The 17354-nt window shown below is 27.7% G+C and overlaps 2 protein-coding genes across 3 annotated transcripts in view; one reads left to right on the top strand and one right to left on the bottom strand.

Annotated features, from left to right (window-relative positions):
* LOC142321578 (uncharacterized) overlaps positions 1 to 10972 on the top strand; it is a 36954-nt gene extending 25982 nt beyond the window's left edge. The window contains exon 2 of the mRNA XM_075359784.1: positions 10434 to 10972. Within this exon, the coding sequence (XP_075215899.1) occupies positions 10479 to 10949 (471 nt within the window). The 5' untranslated portion in view covers positions 10434 to 10478 and the 3' untranslated portion in view covers positions 10950 to 10972. The remainder of the gene's footprint in view (positions 1 to 10433) is intronic.
* The window catches only part of LOC142321579 (uncharacterized), a 63944-nt gene that overhangs the window by 12363 nt on the left and 34227 nt on the right, over positions 1 to 17354 (bottom strand). The window contains exons 5-6 of one of the 2 annotated variants that reach the window (XM_075359786.1): positions 13407 to 13462; positions 5965 to 6082 (exon numbers count right to left, since the gene is read on the bottom strand). The gene's annotated coding sequence lies outside the window, so the exon portion shown is untranslated. Of the gene's footprint in view, positions 1 to 155; positions 476 to 5964; positions 6083 to 13406; positions 13463 to 17354 lie in introns of those variants that run through there. The other variant, XM_075359785.1, reaches the window with a different exon arrangement.

The following is a 17354-nucleotide window of genomic DNA, read 5'->3' as shown; positions in this document are numbered from 1 at the left end:
TAATTAGTAACAAATAATTAACTTCCTACAGCTCCTCAATACTGATTTCCTGGTCACAATTCTATTTTTCATTTGTAATTAACTAAAATGTCTGGTCAGATGACCTAGGTAAATAAACACACACACATATATATATATATATAGTTTATACTTACCAGATGTTCAAGAGGTACAGCTGCTTATGAACCTTTCTTTTTCTGTTTAGCCTCCAGAACCACCGTAAAGTATTACTTAAGAGGATGAATGATATGTATGAATGTAACTGAGTTGTAGTCTTGTACAGTCTCCGGTCGACCATTCCTGAGATGTGTGACCATTCCACCAAGGAACACCGGTATTCAGATCTAGTATTCAAATCGTAATAAAATAACTGCCTTAACTAGGATTTGAACCTTAGAACTCTCGACTTCGAAATAAGCTGATTTGCGATGCCGTGTTCACCACTAGACCAAACCCGGTGAGTTCGCTTATGAACCTGATTCAATAAAGTAATCATTACAAATAAAATTTCATGAAATATCGATTTCTAAAAAAAATAAAATAATAATACAGATTTGTTGAGTAACGTACAATTAGCCTGTGTTCATTTCATCAAAAAATTCACTTATCTGGAAACAGAATTAAAGAAGTGATTATAAGAAAAGGAAAAAAGTATTTCATTGTTTTGAAATAAATAATGAACTGTAATTACGCATGCAGGAGTAGTAGAATATGCGGTTTAAAAAAGTAACTTGTATGTAAATATTTCTCTAGTGCTAACTGTAAAATAGGGCCATTATCAAGTTTATTTAATTCACGAGAAAATAAAGTAATAATAATTATATAATAAATATTAAATAATTATAATTACATTGTGGTAACAAATTAAACAATTTTATTCATTTGGGGGCCGTTTGTTTAACATAAATAATTTTTTAATTTTATTTTACATTGAAATTAACATTCAAGGGTTTCAGTGGTAAAATAGTTCAGTATATAAATCCCTTTTTCAAAATAAAACTTAACATAGTCGTGTACGGGTTAACTAAGAAACAACACTGCCGTTGAAATCCTGATTAAGAACAATCAGAAAACTCAAATATGGATTCTATCACTGCAACGACTGTAAGTACTTTTTCTATTGAGTTTTCTTTTATAAAACACATCATCCTATCAGATCTCTCATACACACATATTTGACTTATTTGCTCCTTTCATTTTATGTTTATATGTTTTATAATATACAAATAAGTATATAAAAAACTTTATGAGAAAGTAAAAAGAATATATATATATATATATATATATATATATATATCTGTACTTATATACTTATAAAGCAATTTGTCCTGACTGATTGATTCATAATCGCCCAGCAAAAATACTGAAGATAAATTGATGAAAATTTGTATGCATGTTCTTCTTACGGTATAAATGCAAAATAAGAAAGGATTTTTCGAAATTCCGAGTATAGAGAGTTAAAATGAATTTTGAATTTTTTTAAACCCGGTTATTTTTACTTTCCCGTTTAGAATGCGCTACAGCAGAGGTGTAGATCTAGAAAGGAAAGTATTGCAATCGATCCAATTTGGGCATATGCGGTTTTTACCGGATCTTGACCTTTTCACACTCTGAAAAAATTACAATACAGTGATATTTTTTATAAATTGAACAGGCTTTAATTTTTATTTATCATTATTATTCTCAGAAAGCATGAGTTTAATGAATACAGCGAGGTCCAAGGGGCAGAGAATGACTAGGTCCAAGGTCCAATGGCTTGACGGGAAGGACAAGCGAAGCTAGCCATGACCGGCTAAATATCTCCTGACCGCGATGGAAAATGCAAGTAATCACATACCGCGGGTGAAGCCGCTACAGGGATGAATAAATATATAATAAGGAAGGTCAAGGTCGTTCTTTTTACGGTTAAATGCTGATTGAGAAAAAGTTTTTGAAATTCCATGTTTAATAGGTTAAAATGGAGAAAACAATGAAATTTACTATTTTTTTTAATTTCTCGGTAACAAAAAATGTAGATAACTTGATTTTTGAAGTATTTAATTTTCATGTGAATATCTAAAATTCACTAGAAAGAGATTGTTATTTACGGTTTTATTAGAATTTAATAAAAATTCAAAATCATTATTCTTGATTAAATAATTTTTATTTATAAATAAATAAGTTAACTATTAAAAAAATATTGCTGGTGAAGCCGTATTGATAACGCGAGCGAATACCATAACGGAGGAACGCTAGTGTATATATATATAATTTTATAACGCATAGAAGACCTGACTTTACTCTGTAAGCATGTCAGCTTCTAAATTTTTGTAGAACATTCGAGTTATGAAACAGAGTCCTTGGATAATTTCACATGTGTAGAGGATTGCCACTACACTGAGCTCCAATTAATAAGCGTCTCCCCTGCTGATTCTTATGGTACTAGCATGACACCACAATTTGAAACAAGGTAGCTGATCCATTTCGTTCAAACCATTTATCATTAACCTGGATTGCACTTATCTGAGGAAAAGGTATAAAGGGAAAGAAAATGAAAGGATGCGAAACAAAAAAGGGAATGATTAAAAAACAGAACTGCCTCTGTCGGCTTTGTTTGTTTGTCTTGTCCAGCATATACAAATGTGTATGCTGGACAAGACACATAATACAAAGATATTATTTCTGTTAATTCTTCAGAATACTACAATTTTATTATTTCTTTTAAGATTTATTTTTAGAAATTAGAACAAAAGTTAGTTCATTACTTAAAATTTTTAAGATCTGCTTTTTTGTCTATTAATCATTACAAAAAAGGTAAATAAAAAATTAATATTTTAATAAAATATTTAGGATGAATTATTTAATCCTGAAATCTACGCTATTTATTGACTTAATTTTAAAAAAATCTGACAAAAACGTTGTAATACTTTCCTGGCATTGGTTATTTATTCTTATATAATGAAAAAATAATGATACTTGAAAATAAACTCAAAAAAATGTTTAATTTAAAAAAATCGATATTTTTAAACTTTAATCGGCTTTCCCATCCCAATTTTGTTCCCAAAATATTTTTTCCTGCCACGTACACTACAAATTTGTCTTGGAAGACATAAAAAATACGATTAAAAAACATACAATAAATAAAAAGATAAGTTTTTTCGGTTTTTGGGGAAGGGGGAATTTCGAGGCAAATGTTTTTAAAGATGATAAAATATACAGTCACGTATGTACTGAACTTAATACGCGAGTATAGATATATTCATATAACATATACATGAGTCTCAGTACAAAATTTAATAAAAATCAGGTTATCCAGTCAAAACTTATCAAGCTTCTAACACGCCATTACATGTAAGTAGTAAGTACGAACATTACTTCCTACTTTTTTGTTTTCTGTGGTCCCGGAGTCGTGAAATGTCGAGAAATGCAAAAAACCCTCATACCCAATTTTTGACTGAATATCATAATTTCCTTCTTGCAGCATAACTCTATAGCTTAGATTTAATTTTCAAAGAAAAACTTAATAAAAAAGTCATCTTCATAAAATATGGAAGTTCACTTTTTTTTAAATGTTAAACCTCTCCTTTTCAGAAAGAAAAAAACTGGGATTTACAAGCCTAAAATATTATTTTTATAAAAGAAAAAGTTACATTGTAAAATAAAGTTTGTAAAATTTTATTTTACAATGAGATTGTACTACAATCTCTTGAGGGTCTCTCAAAAAATCAGAAACAGTTTTCACTATACAAAAATTAGTTTGTCGGATCATTATCTAGCACCCGTTAAGTATTTCTAAATATCAGTCACGTAATGTTAATTTGTCCTTGTGTTTATATTTATGAATGTGCAACCTTTATTACAAAGAATAGTCACTTACTTTTAAAAAAAATCTTGCTTTATAAAACCAGACAACATGAATGTTTTCATGTTACTCGACACAATCGAATGTTTTCGGTTTCTCGACATAATCAATTTACTTCGGCTTATGAGAAAGGTAATACTATTATACTTCTATTACCATTTTTAACAAATGATGAATCATTTAAAAAATTTTTCCTCTAATTTATTTAAATTAAAATTAAAAAAATTCTTTTAAAGAAACCCTGCATTCTTATATTACTCTCGATGAATTTTTAAATTATAATAATTTTAAAAACCCTGATTTTTCTACATCCATTCAACATACACAATATGTGTTGAAAATAATCTTCAAGAACGCCTTTTGAATTGTAAATTATTTTTTATGTTTAGTATCTTAACACTATTTTTAAATTACCGTAACACTATTTCATATGTTTGTATTTTAAATGATTAATATGGACTTTAATCATATCTATACATCTACTTTTTATTATTTTATAATTGTGTATTTTGTGATGCTTCTCCTTGGTTAATCTTGATCCAGCCAGATAAATTCTGGAGAAGTTCTCTTTTTATCCACAGAATAGCTTAATTACTCATTCGTAACCTGTTGTTATCGTTGAAAATGAAGATTTATATTTATTTACAAGAATTTCAGAATTACAAATCACAATATATAACTTGCTGGTTAAATGTTTTGTTCTGTCGAATTTAAAAAATAATGTGCTATCAGTTTTTTTTTCAATTTAGCCTTTTAAGTCTTTTGTTTATTGATTATCTCCAAAAGCTTTTAAGACGTAGAATTTTTTATGTAAATCTGAAAAACTCTGGTTCTGAAAGTCTTACTTTGATTGATCTTTAACCTGTAAACCAAAAATCAGATTTTCAAATTTTGGAGTGTTATTCGTCATACTTTTTTTCAAATAATCTCTCAAACTCAAATTATTAAATCTTGTTCTTATATTTTATTTATTTACTAACAGACCCGGCAATGCTTCGCTTTTACTAGATTTGAATTTATGTATATATATATATATATATATATAGATTAAATGAACACAATTGAAAGTTTGATAAAACGTTAACAAAATGACCATTATGGAACTTCACAAAATTTAACCTTTCCCTTTTACCCTTTCTCCCTTTTCCCCCAGTTTTCATTTTTACCACATTCACTTCCCTTTCCCACATCTCCCCCACCCTTTTTTCATTTTCCTTCTCATTTCCCTTTCATTCCCCAGTTTCTCATCCCCTTATTTCCCCTTCACTCTTCCTCTCCCACTTTCCCCTTTTCTCCTTTTTCAATTTTCCCCTTCTTCCTTTTTTAGCTTTTTTCGATTTTCCCTTTCTCACTTTTCCCCGCCCGTAAATCGGTCCAGTAGTTTTTTAGTCTATAGCGGATAAAACATCCGCGTATTTGAATGCAACGTTGTGTCAAAATTTCAAAGCAATCGGTGAAGAACTTTTGGAGATTTAAGATTTTGAACAAACGAACGTTTATTTATAAAAATTATTTATTTATTTTTTTGAAGGCTACAACTCGTAAGTGTAGAATCAAATTTTATACATTAAATATTAAAGTAAAGTTTTTATCAGTACAATATACAAAAAAAAAATTGTTTACTTTACTTAGTAGACGAGGTAAGGAAAAGAGGAAGCAGGTATAAAAGTATAACCCATCGGGTTGGTCTAGTGGTTAACGCGTCTTCCCAAATCAGCTGATTTGGAAGTCGAGAGTTACAGCGTTCAAGTCCTAGTAAAGCCAGCTATTTTTACACGGACTTGAATACTAGATCGTGGATACCGGTGTTCTTTGGTGGTTGGGTTTCAATTAACCACACATCTCAGGTATGGTCGAACTGAGAATGTACAAGACTACACTTCATTTACACTCATACATATCATCCTCATTCATCCTCTTAAGTATTATCTAAACGGTAGTTACCGGAGGCTAAACAGGAAAAAGAAAAAAGAAAGGTATAAAAGTATAACGGGTTCAAAAGAAATCTGGCATCATTTCGTCCAAGAGTCCAGTAGAAAAATCGTTTCTTAAATCTTTGTTACCTTTAGGTTTTATTAATACGTAAATTGAAAGTAATGACTGCCAAAGTATTCTAATATTACCTGTGAATCTCAATGTTTTCAATATATGTACAACACGTGTTTTCAATGTTATAACCAATGCTTGCATATGAATTTTTGCTGAGTCCTTACCATTCTCCAATTATTATGTTGTTGGTACCTATACAAATAAGTCAAATAAGTTTTAATAATTTTGGTACACAGACTTGAAAAATGGCTTTTTAATCAGATTGGCTTAAGTAAATATTGTATACTAGGGCTCTCTTTCTGGATTATTTAGTCAATCATTGTTTAATGTTGTAATCCCTCTCAAGTAACAATTAAAAAAAATATAAGAGGTAAAAAACACATATTAATACATTAATATGGGTAAAGATAAATTAAATATGAGAAGATAATATCAATGTAAAATAAACCAATAATTTTTATGTCAGTAATTGAAATTATTTTATTTACATTATCTGTATATTTTTAGAGTATAAAAATATTTTCAGGGTTTTTTTTTTAATATCTAAAATCTCATCATCATCTTAATGCTGGTTTTGTTAAAAAGAATCTTTTATTTTAATTTTAAATTAATTGGTGAGATAATATCTTCAAATGGGTCGGTAGCTTACTGAAAATAAAAACAGAAGCATATTAACATTTATGTTCTCTTTTAGGTTGAAATATTACTAGTGGTTATTTTAGAAATATTAAACACCTGAATAAAAATATTGAAAATGAAAAATCCTTACAAACAATGACAGACACTCGCATAAAATAACTTACTGGCGTGGGTAAGTAAGTCAAGGGTAATTTTAACCCTTCTTTACCAGTTGAAACAACAGATAATGTAAACAATTCCTCACATACATCTACAAAATTCACAAAATTGAAAAAGTATAAACTTCTTGGATATCACAGTTACAAAAAACATGAGCGTGGACACACATTCAAATCTACAGAAAACTTACCACAAGAACTCATCTAACCATCCAGTAAAACTAAAATGACAAAGCAGTTACTACATTATGTCATTATAGACATAACATTAAACATTTACCAAAAATAAAATATTTTTCAGGATCAACTACACAGGCTTTATTAAAACACAGACTATAATGTTGCATATATCAAAACTATGAATAAAACAAAAAAAAAATTATCAGATTATACCCTTTACTTAAAGAAAAAATTACATAAAAATTCAAAAAATGATATTTATTAGGATATACAAATTTGATTGTAATTACTTCTACATGGGATAAACAGGACGCGCTTTATCACAAAAATATAAAGAACACTTAAAAGCTTTTCATTTCACCATTGAATACACTTTAACAAACCACTTCATTGAAACTGACCACACATGCACAAACATTAAAATTAAATGAAAATCTTATATGTAAATAGTAATGGACATAAACTTGACAGACTTCAACAATTTGAAATATACTAAAACAACATACTAGGTGAATAAATACGATACATGCACATGCACGCACACCACACACACACGCGCGCGCGCGCGCGCACACACACACACACACACACAACAAAGAATAAATATTTCTTAAAACCTGATTAAAACACCAGGACCACATATGACAGCAATCCACCACATCCTGTGCTCCCACTATTCTCTGAGGAAGTCTAAAATAAAATGAAAAGTTTGCTCAAACAAAGAAAAGGTTTTTTAAAACTTTCCTTATTTGAAAAATGGACTGTAGTCGATTTTTCAATAGAAATATGCATTGTCGGAGGAGACAACTTAATGCTGATATAATATAGAGTTTTCTTTATACCACTCTGTTATTAAAAAAAAATATTTCAATGCATAAACTATCTGTTGAATATCTAAGAAAGATTTTGGATCCTCAAAACTATTAGATTTTTTTTATGAGCCCCATAAGGCTCTATTCGCTGGGTTAATTTTAAACCCAAGATTGTATACTACTTCTCTTACCTAAGATTGCAGTTGAAAAAAAGTTAAAATTATACATCAAGATAATTGTATGAATGTATTTGCCAATGTAATAGGAGATTATTACTATTATTCCTTACACAATTATAAGAATGAATATGCTATATCAATAAGCAAATACGTATTAGCTGAATACATGTTTTGGTTTAATTAAGAATAATTACTTATAAATATTATTATATGTAATAAGCATATAGAACTTATGAACATTTATATGTAAACATACGGTACTGTTATAATAAAAGAATTATTTTTTAGGAGTGAGGAATCAAGTTTTATGTATAGCTTTTAAGTATATTGTAGTTGGAAAGGGAAAGACGTTTTACTCTTTGTTGAAGTTAACAAACCTTGAACTTGTTTGTGACCTGTACAAGGAAAGTATCTTTGCGGCAGCAGCAAACAGACCAGTTAACCAGTAAGCGTGTCCAGTCGTGACACGAATATACAGAATGTTGTGTTTTAAGTTCAAACTCCATGTACCACTATATAATAATAATAATATTATTATTAAATTATTATTGTAAAACTTTCCTTATTTCAATTAATTAAACAAAAAATTTTGTACAGTAAAGTGAATTAAATATGAAATTAAAAAAATACATTTATATAATACTTTTCTGGTTGTAATTTTTCTTTCATAATATAAAGATTAATTATTATTATTTAGTTTTAATTTATAACGAACTAATACTTTAAAATAAATATATTGTTAAAAAAGAAATACACTAAAATTAACAGAGTTAGAATCCAGGTATTCTCAATCATTTTTTCTTCTTATTTTTTTATCTATTATCTCTTACGATCATAAGAGATTTTATCTTTATCTCTTTGATATATCCAAAAATCTTTAACCATTCATTGCTACCTTCTTCTCAGATAAAACAATTGTTTTAATATCCAAAGATAATTACTTAAAATGATTTGAAAATTCCACTGCAGCAATTCAAAAAAAGTTTTCACTGGATGGATTGGAACTATCTAACTTTAAATATGAATAAAACTGTTGCACTGTGTTTCTCAGTTAGGCTTAATACTACTAATCATGTGAATAGAATCCTCATTAATGATAAAAATAATATTCCTGTAGGATATTCAACAAAATTTCTTGATGTTTTATAAGGTGACAAAGTCTCTTAGGATGATCAAATTTATTTTATTTGCAACAAGATCAAACTGTCTTGTTTTGAAGCATCTTAATAAATCTCTAAGCTTCTCTTCATTATTAAATATTTATTTTGCTAATATATATTCCCTATTTATTTTATTTTAAAAAGTAGGTGGGGAGGTTTTTTGAATGTGTGAGAAATCAATTTAAAATGACAATGGAAGCACAATAAGGCCTTTTCTTATGTATTAAAGTATTGTCACAATTCTGTTGTTGATCTGATAGAGGTGGAAATTATTTTTTTCTTTTTCTTTTGGAATAAGTAACATATTTTTATTTTTTTTTTTTTTTTAGCAAAGTTAATTCAGTTTAGAGGACAATGTTTAATGTAAAAGCCTGAACAAGTTTTTTCTTGAAAATCAATTATTTATTTAAGGAAAAGGTAATGAAGAAATAATAGCTTATTTGCTTTTTTAATACTTTTTCGTTCCTTTACTTTTGTTCAGAAATCATATCACTTCTAATATTTTAAATATTGTACTTTTGTTTTAACAAGTCATCTGTCATTTTTTAATTTGTATGCATTTCACAATTTCTATCTTTCTCTTATGTTATTATTTTAAGCTATAATATTTCTCTTATAGGATATGCCATTAGCTATCTGTTTAAAATCTTTGTTATCTTTGTTTCTCAAAAATCTTTTTCTATATTTTTCCTTTAAAATTAACTAAATCTGGATAAATTAAATGTTCTCAGTAAGTTCCCATAATCAAATTGTGATAAAAAAAATCAGACGAAACACAAAAGTCAATTGTGAAAACAATATGAGACTCATTGTTACCCATTCTCATGGATAACAAGCTTCTCATGTCTGCCAAAAGGTAAAAATGAGGGATAATGTGCTTTCCTGTTGCCTTCTTTAACAGGGTAAATGTACTGTCATGCACCAATATGAAAAGATGATATTTAGTCTATAAACGACACACTTTCATTATATTCATAATAAGGACTAGTTGAATGATGAATGTCGTTCAACCACCCAGTTATATGGAAGTATTTTCTTTTTTTACAAAAAAAAAAATATGAGACAAAATGTCTTTAACTTATTGTACAAAATATTAGAATGAATGAATATATAAGATACCATAAGCTTAACCACAACAAACTGTGTAGTAGGTTTGGGTTGTAATCAGATGCTTAGTGAGGTATCTAAATAAACACATTTGACTTAACTCCAGATAGTTTTCTCATCCCTACTAATTCTGTCTCCTACTTTATTTCTCATAGTCATAAAAATATAATGGGGCATAGTTTAAAGTTCCTAATTAATGATTTTTATCGATCCATTCTCAGTTGAGGATGTGTTAAAATAATGTAGAATTTAAAAATAATTAGTTGTTAAGAAGTTTAATTTAAGATGTTATTTTGTTTCATTATTAGATCTGCTTTCTTCTGTTTACTGCTATAATTGGAAGAGGAACCAGTATGTACTGCCCACAACCTATGATGCATCAGCCAAAACCAATGATGATGCATAGACCCATGATGCAGATGAGCCATCCAGCCCCAATGAAGATGATGCATAAACCCATGATGCAAATGAGTCATCCTCCACCAATGATGATGATGAGCAGACCGATGATGAGTCATCCACCTATGATGATGCACAAGCCAATGATGAGTCATCCACCAATGATGAGTCATCCGCCGATGATGAGTCATCCACCAATGATGAGTCATCCACCTATGATGATGAGGAAACCTAAGATGATGATGGGTGGAGGAATGAAAATGATGGGTGGTGGAATGATGATGGGAGGACACAATTGCCCACCACAAATGATGGGTGGTGGTATGAAGGGTGGTGGTCAAATGATGATGAAAATGATGGCAATGCCAGCAGCACTTCTAAACATGGCTTCCAACTTGTTGATGATGGGAGGTGGAGGTGATTGATAGATTAACCAAGTGAAAAGACATTTAGACAGATCATATATTATTTTAACACTAAAACTGATGTAGAAAAATTAGACACAAGTTTTTTTACAAAGTAATATAAATTCTATAATTTAAATATACAAAATTTAAATTAAACAAATTGTTCATTTTATTTCATTATATTTTGGTAATCATCAAAATAAAGAATGATATCAAAATAATGCAATTATTATTGTTCAATATGAATTGAGTTGTGTTAAAACACCAATTACAACATTAATAATGAAGTCAGCATGATAACTAAACATATAAAATGAATGGGTTAAAGTGGCTGACTGTTCACTTTTATAATCAGTTTGTACTTTTTGTCTGGTTGTAAAAATTCTTACTAAATTCATCTTATCTATGCCCATCATTTTATCTAATAAAATATGATGAATCTTATCTAATTTGTTAATGGGTATATCAGATAATAATTTAACCATTAGTATTTTTTATAAAAAAGTTATAAAAGATAAAATGTCTTTAACTTAGAAAAAATATGAAAATGAAGAGAGATAATTATAGAATATGATTCTACCGCAACAACAAAGTGTGTAGTGGGGGTTTGGATTATAATTAATTGTTGAATTAGGAGTTTTAGTCATTAACTTAAGCATATACTAACCTAAATTTAGAACTAAAATTGTAAACAAGTATACCATTTTCTGCTACTTATATATTAATAAAATGAGTTAAAGAACTACTAGTATATATATGAGAACTGCTACTTGTATGAAATGAGTAAAAAGAACATAATAAAAAAAAAAATCTGAAAAAATTTCTTTAATTTTTTTTTGTGAAAATTTTTACTTACAATTTTCACAAAAAAAAAGTAAATATTCTATCATTTACTAACTGTATTATTTATTATTCAGTTATTTTATGAACATCAGTATTACGTTTTATGAATTATAAACATATTCCCTACTTCGAGTAAAATTTTCTATAAGAACTAAATTTTCATGTTAATTTTACATGTAGATGTAACTGAAAATCTATACACACTTCAACTTATTGATTCTATTTCATCTGACATATTAAATTTAATTTACAAGAAAAATAAGTAGAATGTAATATTTTTTATTTAGTCCATTTTTTAATAATAAATTTATGATATTTAGTAATTACTCTAAATCATTAATGCACATAAGTCTCACCATTCAATTGACTTTTTTTTGGACAACTATGTAAAATTATATTCTACTTTGTATTAGTTATTGAGTTTGCTTAAATAACTAACTATGAATCACATTTAATCTGAACTAGATCATATGAGTGGTGATAGTTAACTGATGATTGTTCACAGGTTATAAAATATATATAACAAGAGTTGATGCAGGTGTTAAAAAATTTACTATTATTAGGTAAAAGTATGCTTTAGTAAGCAGAATTGTAGGATTAGTTTTGTGATTATTTATATTTTAAATTGTTAAATTTACTAAAAAGGCAGTTATGTAGCTTAGAAATTAATATGTAAGGATTTGTCATACTTTAAAAAGTGAAGAACACAGCCTTTTATGATAATTTTTAAAAAAAAGTGAAATATTCCGGCCCATCTGATACATTAACAATTTACAAATTAGATGTTTGGTGTAGTTCAATTTAACATGTTATTCATTCAGGGATTAGTAAAGTTATTTTTTTTTTGTTAGACATATGTAGGATTATTAAATTAAATTATAGTTCGTAGTTTTATATCAGATACACATTTGTAGTTATAAAAATAATCATACAATTGGTGCATGTTTATTTAGAGTCTAAAAGATATAACAAAAAGTTGTGTAAGTAATGTTTTACTTGTATTTTTCTAATAAATATTACAATGAAATCATGAATGAGATGTAATGCCAGAATTAATGAATCATTTCATTATTTTGACATTTTTCACTATTATTTCATTAAATTTTGCTTTATATATATAATATATATATATATATATTTTTTTTTTTTTGTTAAAATATGTACATTCATGATTAATAACAACAAAGAATTTAATTTTTATCATTTAGATAAATAGTAACTTTTGACCTTTCACTTGAATATGTTTGAATGTTTTACATATACTGATAAACTGACATAAATATTGTAATTTTATCATATATATATATATATATATATATATATATATATATATATTTATTTTTTTTTTTTTGTTAAAATATGTACATTCATGATTAATAACAACAAAGAATTTAATTTTTATCATTTAGATAAATAGTAACTTTTGACCTTTCACTTGAATATGTTTGAATGTTTTACATATACTGATAAACTGACATAAATATTGTAATTTTATCTCATTCTGTATTTCTTTTAATGTAATAAGTTTTTTCAATAAATATTTATAAAGCTTTCTATTTTATGTAAATTATTTTGTAATAAAGCAATTTCAAAAATTTATTTTTCTGTTAAGAATCATTAATGTGTGCTCACCTATTCCAGTGTCCAAGTAAAAAGTTTTCTGCAATATGTTTTTCTGAATCTGAAATCTTTTTGAATATGAATACAATATAAAAAAATTTGTTTGACCACACAAATGCAAAAAGTAAAAATCAAAGCATAATGATATAAAAATAACAACAGTGAACACTTTCATTCAAATACCTCGAACAATGTATTTGCTTTTTGATTCAAGATCCACAGCCTAGTCTACACATTCATGTTTCCTGAAAACCACACACAGGAATTAAACATAATAAAATACCTACCAGGTACAAACAAATATAATATATAATATATAATCTTTGACATACTCCAATACAAACAAAAACTATATCACACTAACATATATAAATAAAGCCCCCAAAAAATAAGTCACAAACAAAAAATCTGGATACATTGTGACCTTTAGAACAAAATCTAAAATAATACAAATAATTAAACACAGAACCCAATCATAAAACAAATACAATGGCTCAGGAATTTGTAAAGTGCTCCTATTGCATAATATCCAATATTTTTCAAACAAAAACAAATACGTGCCTTCAGACTAAGGTACAGCACACACATAAGCTCTCTATATCAACAAATAATTAAGATTTGACAACCATCTCATTGACATAAATCACAAAATCACTGACATTAACAAAACTTAGTTGTGCTAGACATTCACAATAATTGACTGGATATTTATATACACTCAAAGATTATAAATAAGCAAACCCAAACTGATATGCAAAATGAACTGATTGAAAATGAAGATAACTCAAATTCAACATACTTTTCAACTAGATTCTAAACACATGCAACTAATAAAAAAAAAAATGCCAGCAGTAACATCAGCTAGTATCAGGATGACAACAGCAGCAGCAGTTTCTGAAGATAGAAAAAAGAAAAACTAATGAGATGAGTTGAGATGATTTAAAGAGTTGTCGTTTTAATCGACTTTACATTCTACTTTCTTTTTTGAAAATAGCATATTGACCAAGCATATCATCTATAATTATTTAGTAGATAGGATTTTAGAGTAGTTGTATAGTAAGATATGTGCAAAAAAAAATTGAAAGAGTCAACAGTCTCTACAAAGAAGATAAGAAGAAGTTAAGTTTCGCCCGTGTTAACTTTAAGCATTAAATTAATAAATAAATTAGTATTTTAAAAATATTTTCTTGAGTAATTATAATTGCCTGAAATATACTTTTCTCCTATATAACATTGAAATGTCACTGACCAAACCAAAATATAACATGAAATTTTTGACAATTTGACTGTTACTAAATAAACTAATTTAAAAAAAAATTAAATTTAAATTGAAAGAATTGACAATTAAAAAAAATTATAAACAACCCAAAAATTCTAATGTTTCTGATAGAACTTTGATTCTATTTACTTTGTACTCAAAATTCATCTTCTTAAATTGATTTTTTATAACACCTGTAAAAATTTCAATAATGAAAGCAAGTGTAAGTTATTAATGGAATTCCTTATTTATTTATCCATTCTAGCATATACAGTGTTCAAAAAGTGTTGCAATCTTATGGAAGAATGTTTCCTTCTTTTGTTGCAAGTTTACTTGAGGAAAAATGGGTTACACACAGCAGAGAATATTGATAGTGCCAAATCAAAATACTTATCATAATCTAAGATATTAGCATTTTCATTCATTAACTTTTTGCATATGAGTATATTTTACCTACATCTGCAAAATATTTATTTAAGATATCCGAATGTCTCTTTTAGGAGATTCACCCTTGCATTTAATGTACAAAAGTTCAATTATACATTCCCAATTTTTTTTACTGCTACCTTTAAACTGCAACATTTTTTTATTATAATATTCATACTTAGATTGTTACAGAAGTTTGAAGATTTCTATATTTTTTATATTCAGTTATTAAAACAGTGTTAAAAGGAAGTTTCTTGAACATTTGATCACTCTTTCTTATAGATTTAATTAACTCAATTGTTATCAGTTTTTTAAAGGTTTAGATTTATGAGGTATTATGTTTTTATCAGTTGCATTTTTTATATAATGGGGTTTATTTGAAAAAGAATCAATTAAATCATCTACAATTGTGTTAACACTAGACATTTCTTCCCAAGTTTCATTTTAGATAGATTTTTATAAGAAATTAATTAATTAATTAACATAAAAGATATAGACGCTTTTACAACAAAAGAGAAGGCAGCTAGAGCAGTAGCAGAGACTCTCAGCGATCACCAATGTATTGAGATGGTCATTGGGCATAGAGAGGTACGTCAAGAAAGACCAGCTGTGCCATGGATGTTTGGGCTCTTGGATTCCATTCATGAAATCTTGTACAGACATTTTGAAAAAAATCTATAAAAATATGTTCTTTCACTTATGTGGTATCTCATACATATTGGTGACGAGTTGTTTGACAACACTCTCCTTTGTATACTACAGTTCAATAACAAGAGAGCCACTCTGACAGACAAAAACTTCCTATATGTTGAATAAAAACCGACTTGGTGCCATACCTTGGTAGGTGTATTCTGTGTATTAATTTTGCTGGTTCATATTTCATGGTAAACAAAATACATTGTTCAGTTATGTTCAAAGACTATATTTTCATAAGTTATAACGATCATTATATATTAATATATTTCAGATTTAACCTAATGTGTATGTTATATTGTTGAAGAATATGTGTAATTTACATGTTAATGGTATGAAGTATAAATTTTGACTAAACAATATTAGAATTGTAACACACATAAATGAGTTTATGAATGATGGTCAGAAACTGCCAGAATCTATTGCGTAGCTGGCTAATATAATGTAGATGGAGCCAAGTGAACCGCCAGGAGCTGTGTGAATCGTCAGGAGCTGCGTGAAGGTATGGAGTTGCATCTGAACATACTGTTTGCCAAAATCATGTGGGTGATCTTTTATAATATCAAAATGAACATTATAATAATTCTTGAATTGTAATATTAATATGCTAAATGTAAATGAATGTATTATATATTGTAGTCAATGAATAAATAATATAATATATAATGCTGCATAGATAATGCCATATTACAGAACAATAAACAAGTTTAAATGTGAATATCTGTTAAATATAATATTACAATTAAATTACTGAATCTATACTTTGCTTAAAATTGGATTCATTCTCATTTCATACGTAGTAGAATAATGATTATGTAATTATAATGCATAATGGTCATATAGCTCATTTGCATCTTCTTAATGTGTAAAAAATCTCAATCAATATATTGAATGATTGAATAAATAATCTCTAGTGTCGCAAACACCTTGAATAAATGATTAAATAGTCTCTAGTAAAATCTTGGGACACTATAAGAGATTGAATCAAACAAGTTTGGTGACTAGGCCGAATCATATAGTTGTGTGTGTACGTATGTACGTGTTATATGCATGTGTGTATGTATGTAGTACAGTAACTAGTCTGTAGACTGTCTGGTGGTAAGAGCTATATGAACATATTACAATTAGTTAATATGAATATGCAGAATGAGTTACAAACAATTAAACAAAATTTATGAACATACCAATAATTATATTTTTGAGAAAACAAATCAATGGAATTACAATAGCAATGGTATATAAATATCAAATCAGTCATATTATGAGATACAAATTAAATGAAATTGTAACAACAATAAAGTATGCAAATAATAAACTCAAATCATTAGAGATTGGTATTAAACAATTAATGCACAGATCTTCAAAATTGACCATTAAGAGTATCTAAATCAACAACACTTCTAGGTTGTCAGAAACTGAATAATGTGTTACTTGCACAATATGAATAACTTGATAGGAAAACTAGGATAACTGTAGTTGTGAATAATTGGCACAATGTGGATGTATGTGATGCTTCCAATGTATGGTGAAGTATTCTCTGTAATTAATACTAAATCTCCAACAGACGGATTATGTGATAAATG

The sequence above is a fragment of the Lycorma delicatula genome, chromosome 3 (assembly GCF_047948215.1).
Source record: "Lycorma delicatula isolate Av1 chromosome 3, ASM4794821v1, whole genome shotgun sequence".
In the NCBI taxonomy this organism is placed as follows: domain Eukaryota; kingdom Metazoa; phylum Arthropoda; class Insecta; order Hemiptera; family Fulgoridae; genus Lycorma; species Lycorma delicatula.
Note: the sequence above shows the minus strand (reverse complement) of the source record. Positions and strands in the feature narration are given on the sequence as shown.